The 10,000-nt window shown below is 41.3% G+C and overlaps 1 protein-coding gene across 1 annotated transcript in view; it reads left to right on the forward strand.

Moving 5' to 3' along the window:
• The window catches only part of LOC125034627, a 36,556-nt gene extending 27,579 nt beyond the window's left edge, over window positions 1-8,977 (forward strand). Inside the window, exons 23-29 of the mRNA XM_047626528.1 lie at window positions 1,687-1,855; window positions 1,989-2,136; window positions 2,864-2,955; window positions 4,393-4,652; window positions 4,766-4,950; window positions 5,072-5,223; window positions 6,639-8,977. Of these exons, the coding sequence (XP_047482484.1) occupies window positions 1,687-1,855; window positions 1,989-2,136; window positions 2,864-2,955; window positions 4,393-4,652; window positions 4,766-4,950; window positions 5,072-5,223; window positions 6,639-6,699 (1,067 nt within the window). The 3' untranslated portion in view covers window positions 6,700-8,977. The remainder of the gene's footprint in view (window positions 1-1,686; window positions 1,856-1,988; window positions 2,137-2,863; window positions 2,956-4,392; window positions 4,653-4,765; window positions 4,951-5,071; window positions 5,224-6,638) is intronic.
• Window positions 8,978-10,000: the final 1,023 nt, after the last annotated feature.

Raw genomic sequence — 10,000 nt, forward strand, 5'->3', positions numbered from 1 at the left:
AATGTCATCATTGTTTACATACGCGCGTCTTCCAAGTTCCTTAAAGGGGCTTGCCTGTATTGAAATCGAGTGGTTACGTTAGCCTCCGACCCTCCAGATCGAGATGCTGGCACCCGCGCTACTAATCTGAACTTTCCCAATCCCTACCAATTCTTAGTGAAGAAAATAGTAGATTAGAGGTAAAATATAGTTTAGAGTTATTTTCAAACTACGTGTGTAATACACTTTCATATCTAGGATTTTCTCTTTGTCTTTTAAATGCAGTTCCAAAACGAACAAATAATAGAAAAAACTGCTGGATAAATTAATAATGAAAATGAATGAATGAATATTGACTTTTAGCTATTCATATCTGGAAGATCAATAAAAAAGATAAATAGAAAAAAGACAAATACACCGGATGAGAGTTTTAACACTGAGAAATACAAATGACTAGTACCAAACTGTATTGCTATCAGCCATAATTGATTATATTACCCTTGCAAAAGAAGCGAAAATTTAATCCCATTTCCTACTTAGTCGCTAGGATCCCCGTTCTCTCCTCGAAATACCCCGTAAGACCCTGCTTATCAGTTAGAGTTTGTACGCACACACAATTTTTTAAAGGAAAGGATTGTTCACGAAGTAAATTCCAGGAAAATCATCATCTTCTGACAAAAAGATATTTTGTTGTTCAATTTTTTCCACATCAACCTAAAAACAGATTTAAAACTTAAAAAAAAACACATTTAAGAGTTTAACACATACCCCTTTTAACGTTCATTAAACTTCTTTTCTCTGTGTGTTCTTCCTGATCTCTCATTACTTGCGCTTCGATGGTGTTTCCTTGTTCTTTCATCTAGTCTGTGGTTAGGGAAAAAGGATTATTTTTTCCTTTTTTCTTCTTCCTCTTCTTCATTGTCAGAATATAAGTGAGTTTTTGTTGTCACTGCTGTCCACCAATTTGTCAGGGTCTGTTTGCAATATATATTCTTGGTGAAGGAGGTTTGTAGCGTAGCGGGAGGATACCAAATGACCGGCTTGTACTGAAGTAGACAGGCAGCGGTTAGACCCGGAATGGCAGGAGGGCCTGGAGGCTGGACCCCGGGAGGAGACAGTGTACGAGCGGGGCCGCGACTCGAAGTCGAGTGATTGTCCGGGGCAAGGTAGAGATCAGGTCATGAGAGATGTGGGCGTGGCTCAGGTCAGTACGGCGGCGGTGCCATGGGCACGCCGCCCTATTGTTCACCCCCTGCTAGATGGAGGGCGTGACAATAAAAGCTTTTGACCACTCAGACCGCTTGGCACACACACCCACTGTCGTCCTCGCTATGCTGTGGCAAGGGACAAAGACAAGGGAGTAAGAACTGCGGTCTCTTCCCCAGATGGGAGGCACTGAATGCCAGGCGCAGAGGGAGTGTGTCGTTAATGTGGCGATGCGGAATTTTCGCGGTGCTGGGCTTCTTCCTGTTCGCATCCTGCGTGTTGCGCTCCTGCCCTGTGAACCTGGCAGTCGAAATGACAATGATGTTTAGAGTGGTAATAATGTTAATAAGGATCGTAGCCATAAGATGATACATATGATAATAGCAATAATTAAACAAATATTGTAACTATTTTCACTGTTTCCAAATCCACACATAGGGGATCTGTGCCCTTATTTCTCGTTAATATCCAATTAACGAGACCCCCACTCCCCCCTCGAAGCCATGGAGGTGAACCAGCCCAAGCACAGGGCAGCCTCCGGCATCCTCATCTTCCTTCCGTGGGCCTTCGTCAACATCGCCCTCGCAGGCTACGGCTACCTTCTGCGGGACTGGCGCTGGCTCAGCTTCACGATCTCCGTCCCCGCCCTGCTCTTCCTGCCGGCGCTCTGGTCAGTGAGGTTGCCATTGCACCCTGAAGGAGCCTGAACAATACCTCCTAAATTTGATTTGTGTTTATGTGTAATGTAAACAAGAACGCACACAAACACACTACTCAGGATAACAAATGTATTGGCGCCGTAGGTTCATCGACGAGTCGCCGCGCTGGCTGATCGTGCGCGGCCGCTACGACGACGCGATGCTCGTCCTCCGGAGAGCAGCGCGCTTGAACAAGGTCGAGCTGCCGCCCGAGGAGGAGCTTCGTACTCTTATGGAGCACATCAAGAAAGAGGTGATCGGGCTCACGCCTTCCCTGGATGCGGGAATGGTGTATAGATAGATAGACAAAGAGATAGCTCGGTTGGTAGGTATATAGACATAGATAGATAAATAGATAGATAGATAGATAGATAATAAATAGATAGATAGATAATATATAGATAATAAATAGATAGATAGATAATATATAGATAAATAGATAGATAAATAAATAAATATATATAGATATATATATATATATATATATAAAGATAGATAAATATATATAAAGATAGATAAATATATATATATAAATATAGATAAATATATATAAATATATATATAAATATAGATAAATATACATAAATATATATATAAATATAGATAAATATATATAAATATATATAGATGTAAATAAGTAAACAGACTATGTAAACACACACACGCACGCACGGACGCACGCACGCACACACGCACGCACGCACCCACCCACCCACCCACCCACAGACACACACACACACACACACACACACACGCACGGACGCACGCACGCACGGACGCACGCACGCACGCACGCACGCACGCACGCACGCACGCACCCACCCACCCACTCACCCACCCACTCCCCCACTCACCCCCCCCCCCCCCCACACACACATACACATCGACATATACGTAATACTGATGTATAAAATGTTCACATTATACACACACGTTTCTGTGTATAATACAATTATTTGAACACTGTGTTCTTTTGACAGGCTCTAGTCGAAGGCAGAGCAGGCAAAGCTTCAACTCCAGGTTTTATCAATGCTTTAAAGGTTATAGCAAAAGAAGTTACAGTACTGGTTAAGTAAGTAATATTATTACCTTTTCATAATCTGTGAAAATATTAGTTATACACAATATCCTTGAAAGTAACAGCTGAGAATGGTTATACTAATGGTGATGGTGCGGTACTACTGTTGCTACTGATGGTGCTTGTGTCGAAGATGATGGTGATGTTAGTGATCCTGGGTGGAGGTTGACCCTGATCTTAGTGGCGGTTACAATGATGATAAAGTATCGGCGCTGATAATGATCCTGGCATATTATGGCGTTACATAATGGAAATAACAATACAAAGTATGTGGAATTGCTTTCTTGAACGTGATATTGATTATAACAATAACAGGAATAATAGCAAATTAAAGAGATCGTGCTAAAACAAACGATGAGGGGACTTGCCTTCTCCTCAGCTATACTAACAATAAAATCGTACTATAACGTTTATAGTACTATTGCTAAATCTCGGGAAATAAATCTACTCTATATTTAATTTCATGCAATAAAATACAAAAGACATATATAGATCTAAACCTTTTAATTTCTTCATCTTCAGTCGCAAAGTAGTAATAATAGTTATCTAATGTTACATAAGTAATGCTTTCGACGTATCAGCCGACTCCAACTCCCCAGGGCATGCCTCCTTTCTTATATACCTGAGGAAGCACCAAAGGGAAAAGGCCTTCGATTTAATCACGTTTCCGTGCTCCGCTTGTGTGTGTGTGTGTGTGTGTGTGTGTGTGTGTATGTGTGTGTGTGTGTGTGTGTGTGTGTGTGTGTGTGTGTGTGTGTGTGTGTGTATTTTGTGAGGGGTGTGTGGCTGAAAATGCTCACCCCTCGCATTGCAGTTTGGACCCGTCTGTCTCCTCGCTGCTTGCATTGTAGGCCTGCTCAGTCCCGCAACATACAATCGTGTTCCTTCTAATGGGAATTGTGGATGAATGCGCTTCTGGGTGAATATAGTGTCTTACCTCGTCTTCCATTTCAAAGCAAACTCTGACATCAGAAGAAAAAACTGCCTTTTGCATATATGACGTGTTGCTCTATTATGAATTCTTGACAATTCCTTGTGCTGCCCTGTGGGAGACAAATTCTGAAAGAAATAGATAGCCCAGGATAAGAAATTTGCGGCGCTTTGCTTTCATAAAGAAGAGAGGATATAGAATAAATAACATTACTTTGATATTTGTGGCCTGATAAACAGTTTGAGGCTGAACATTCATGGTTCTCTCCCTTCACCTTTTATACAGATAGCAGACAGGATTTTATGACAACCTGCCTTTAACTTATTTTTACCCTTGGTAATCGGTCCTTCACTGAATGGCGTTGCAACCATGCGGTATTTCAGCCATTATAAATAGGCATAGGGTGGACATGAATTTGCACTGAACTGCTTAAGACATACCACTAACAATCAAGTAGTTAGGACCACAGGAGGTTATCTAATATTCCGTCTATTTTCCAGAACGAGGAGAATGCGCAGTATTACGCTTTCGTTCTACGCGCAGTTCGTCGTACTTGGAATGGTCTACTACGGCATCTCGTTCGGCGCCGACAAGCTGGACGTGGACCCGTTCGTGTACATGGCGGTGAACGGCGTGGTGGAGATCCCTTCCGGCACGATAACCATCCCTCTGGTGGACAGGCTGGGGAGGAGGTTGTCGTGTACGCTGTCCTTTGTGATCACCGCCGGCTCGCTCATGGTTCTCGGATTCATCCCATCAGGTCTGTACACTTACGTTCCAATGCGCGGAATAAAACTTCATACAAATACGCGCCAAACGAAGCCTATTTACACTACAATATAAATATGCAATAATTCATAACTTTTCACCCAGGACTGAATTGGCTCGTAATCATGATGGCCTTGGTGGGCAAACTGGGCATATCGATAGCATACCAGGTCGTGTTCCTTTACGCCTGCGAGCTCTTCCCGACCGAGGTGCGCGTGCGTGGACTCGGAACATCAACCATCCTGGCGAAGGCGGGCGCAATGGTTGCCCCCTTCATCTTGGAAATTCTGGTAGGGAGACGCTCATCCACATGTATTAGCTTTCCGCGTAAGAAGTATTACTTAACCTGAATTGCTGTATAGAATCATGAAAGGGTTATCATGGTCCTCGCGATATTTCTTCAACGCTCAGGGCAACGTGAAGGCGTGGCTGCCGCTGGTGCTCTTCGGCGTTGCGGCGTTCCTGGCTGGCGTGGTCACGTTCTGGCTGCCCGAGTCGCTCACGGCGCCCATGCTGGACACCGTGGCTGAGCTGGAGGCCGCGTATGGGGCCAGGGACGCCAGGTACTGTCTCCAGGGGTTTGCTAGTTATGAGTGGCGCAAAGAACTTTACAAGCCATGGATAACATGCGGCATAAATATGTGCGAACGGTCATATAGATATATCTGTTTGAATGTTTATATACATACATACATACAAACAAATATATGTATATGTATATGTGTATGTATATTTATGTATATGTATATTTATGTATATATATGTATACGTTTATATGTATGTATATATGTATGTATATATATGTATATGTATATATGTATATGTATGTATATGTATATGTGTCTATATGTATATATATTCATATGAATATATATATTCATATGTATATTTCTATCTATCTATCTGTAACACACACACACACACACACACACACACACACACACACACACACACACACACACACACACACACACACACACACACACACACATATATATATACACACATGTGTGTGTGTTTGTATGATATATATGTGTATGTATATATATACGTATGTATGTATATATATACGTATGTATGTATATATATACGTATGTATATACACATACATATATATATATATATATATATATATATATATATATATATGAATATGTGTATGTGTGTGTGTGTGTGTTTGTAACCCCCCCCCCCCCCCCCCCACACACACACTTGCATGTGAGCATTTCTAGTGTAAATACAGTCAGAAACAAAAGTCCGACTATACCTACAGACAAGCAAATGTTTCTGCGAGTAGCCCCTAGATGTCGTTTTCGTCGAAGTAAAACCGAGACGAGGGGGAAGGCGACGGGAGTGGGCTGAGGGAGGGAGGCGACAGGGCGGGCTAGGGGGTTCTTTGTTCTGATTATTATTGATGAAAATTTTAATACCAATAATAATGATAATGATGGTGATAATAATAATAATAATAATGATAACGGTAATGATAATGATAATGATAATGATAATGATAATGATATTAATAACAATAATAATAATAATAATAATAATAATAATAATAATAATAATAATAATAATAATAATAATTGAAACAGTTGTAGTTTGATAATCACCTTACCAACTGCCGGTATCTGTTTGATATATACCTTAATGATTTTCTATCAAGCGCATTGTGAGGCAAAAGTTCACTTCTCAGGACGTCTGCTGATCGGTATTATTATTGTTGTATCAATAATATATGCATCAGTTGCCGCTAGCCATCTCCCCTTACCCGGCTCGTTGCCTTCCTCCCTTATCCCCTCCGCCTACCCACGCGTCTCTATTTTTAATGCTGTGACGTCTAGGGGAGACGCATAGAAACGTTTGCCAGGTTGTAAGTGTAGCCGGACTTTTGCTCTTGGCTTATATGTGTGTGCCTGGTTCCACGCATGAACAGTATACATAAGCAAATGTAATGATTCCCATTTCTGTGCCACAGGGACGCCACAGATGAGCATCAAATGGAGCAGCCAAACGAAACTACCAGAGAGCAGGCCTAAAGGTGATGGCCAGAGTCGGGAAACAAATTCCAATTTGTATTTTTAAACCTGTTGTTTGGTAATATATGAAGAATTTTACCGACTCCGAATTTATAAGACGGGTAATTTTGGTGACATCCTAGCTGAAAGTGTTGTGGCCACGTGGCATTCGAATTTCGGGGAAAGCGCGAGAAGCCTGGATGACTTCCTAGAAGCGCCTCCCTGAACGACACCGTCTGAACTCCCCCATCCCCTCCCAAAGCGACCTATTTTAACGATATAAGATGTAAGCATTTTTGGTGAGCTTTCGTCTTCTTGGGGCTGAAAATAGTCTCTCTTATGAATGCCAAAGCCTCTCAAGTTTTTAGGAAATCTGAAACGCCATTGAAGGATCCCTTTAAAATGCAACCTTTTCAGGCATCTTCACATGGCCCCTGGATCATTCTTCCTCAAAGATTTACAATGTCATCCTTCAAGATATATATTTCTCAGAGAATTGAGCCTTTTTGATAGAATTTGATAGATTTTGTAGCTGTGGTGAAGTTTTTCATTTCTATTCCCAACCCTTATATATCTTCACAATTCACATACTATAAATATGTTGAAAGACAGCTGACTATCATAAAACGAAACTAATGGACGAGAAACTATGGCCTGGAAAGAAATATCTCCTAAATTGTGGATTGTGCATTCTTTTGATACTTAAAATTCGCGGTCTTGGCAAGTTTTGCAAAAAGCATGAACCCATTATTTACTTACAACACTGTAAGTCATCGTGGTTGGTACAACTTCGGACAGAAATGTCTGATACATCAAGGTGGATCATACTGGGCTGAGGATTTTTCTCCAAGACTCTAGCATATTAGCAAATTAATTGTTTAACAGAAGTGATCATAATTTTGAACTTTCCCTCTCCACACACACACACACACACACACACACACACACACACACACACACACACACACACACACACACACACACACACACACACACACACACACACACACACACACACACACACACACACACACACACACACACACACACACACACACACGCGCGCGCACACACACAACTACTATCAGAACATTAACAGAAATGCCACAGCTAATGGTAAAGCATGGCGTGTGCAATGCATGGTATATTTTGAAATGTTCCCTCCGACATACGAATTCAAGTCTTATGTGCAAATAAGGGCATTTAGTCAGGTATTAAATGTTTCATAGGTTGCATAACACATTTAAAAAGTCTACATCTACGAACTTGTAGACACATACACACACAAACAAAAGATGAAAATGAAAGTCTTCTGTACTGAATATGGGATGAAAGCAAACAACACGGGTGAATCAAGCAACTCTAGTGAAATACCAGTTGATTCGGCGTGAGACACGATGGCCGTGTTGAGAAATCGCCTACTGTGACGTCAATCAAAGCTTCTTGTATTCTCTGCAGATCGATTTTAGTTTTACTGTCCGCGCGTACTTCAGAGGTGATTTTTGTGAGAATTATTTATCAGGCATATATATATATATATATATATATATATGTTATATATTATATATTATATATATTCAGAATGAACTGCTTTTGTGTTGTAAGCTTTCTTTCTTTTTCTTTACCTCATTATATTTTAAGTATTTACTAACACATACACGCACACCCACACACACACACACACACACACACACACACACACACACACACACACACACACACACACACACACACACACACACACACACACACACACACACACACACACACACACACACACACACACAAACACGTTATAAAGGAAACATAATTTGAAGCGGATGCTGCCATATTCTATCACTTAAATGTCTATCTCAAAGCATTCTGCTAAACTTTCCTTCCACTGTTATATTCGCAGGAACATTGTATACTATCTCACTTGGTAAGTATCATTTTACAGAATGTAGTTTTGGCTTTTACATCTTTTACATTTACATATACTGCATTGATAACCGCGCTGATATCGGTATGTTACATTAAAGTGTGTCAGGAAATGATAATTCGAACCTGTTACCCAATTTGAGTTATTTTACACACCATAGGAAGAAAGAACTAGCAGTCCTTGGAGAGGGAGAAGCAACTCTGCAAACCTGAAGAAACTCGTTCCAAAGTTGAGCTTCAGAACTTAAGCGACAGACTTTCGACAGGGCGTGGGGCTATATTCTTTTCCTCTCTTCAGAATCATGCTTCACTTTTAGAAAATTGTTCATTATAGACCCACTAGCTGATTTATTTGTAACCAAAAAAAAGTGTCCTGCAAGTTTCGTGTTTTATTACGCATTCTCATCATACTGAAAATGGTCTCATCATCTCTGTAAATGGAGGGCGCAAGACTCGCCTTTCACCGCCTTTCATCTGACCCAGATTTGTTGTTCTCAGACTTTTTGGTAACGTCACCCCCGTCAGTGCGGTGATGAACCTCCATTTCCCTTATCCCATTCCTCTTCAACTATGGAAAGCCAAAAGAAGGAAGACAGTTGGAGTGCTTAAGTTTAAATGTATTTCATATTCAAAAAATATTCTTAATCTGTGCTTGTGTATCTATGCTCAGCTTATTGCATAATATCCACATTAACTAAGTAAGTGAAAGGAGTAGGTCACTTATAACTGGTTTAAAGCTTATGATAGACTAAGGTGCAGTCGCATTGACACATAACCCCGCACGCAGATAAAGAAGGGCGGAAGGGAAGGATAATGTGGCCGATTTTTTTTTTTTTTTTCATCGCTTTTAGGAAAAGGATTAGAAAGATGGTTCAGAGAGAGTTTGGCTTGGTAGTGCTATCATGGGCCAAGGATCCTTTTTGGAATAAATCGTCAAATTACCTATACTGTCGCGTGTAATAGATCCCTTTTTTGGTCATCTGTGGTCTGACAATCCTAATATTCATAGCATTCTCTTGGAACGAAAGGAACTTCTCTGGGAGAAATGCTGGTGTAATCTGTCCACTTCACTGCGAAATAAGCCAAACGTTTAATAGCTAGGGAAAGCTAATTCCCCCGCCTAATGAAAGTCGAACCGAAGTAGAGAAGTGAATTAATTTAATCAGAGTGCCTCCAAACACCTGTGCCGCCCTCGACTCAGAAGCTGCAGCAGAACCAGAGGGGGATGACGACCTAGGTGCTTCATCAAACTCAGGGCGGCGTGGACGTCAGACCTGCTCTCCTCTCCTGTCTACAGGGACGGTCCTTGGCCCTTGTCTACCCCCCCCCCCCCTGCTCCCCTTAGCTGACTGCAGTGTTGATTCAGTCACATTGTCAGCATGGTCAGTTTACAAATCTTTAC

This window comes from Penaeus chinensis, chromosome 18, assembly GCF_019202785.1.
Source record: "Penaeus chinensis breed Huanghai No. 1 chromosome 18, ASM1920278v2, whole genome shotgun sequence".
NCBI classification, from domain to species: Eukaryota; Metazoa; Arthropoda; class Malacostraca; order Decapoda; family Penaeidae; genus Penaeus; species Penaeus chinensis.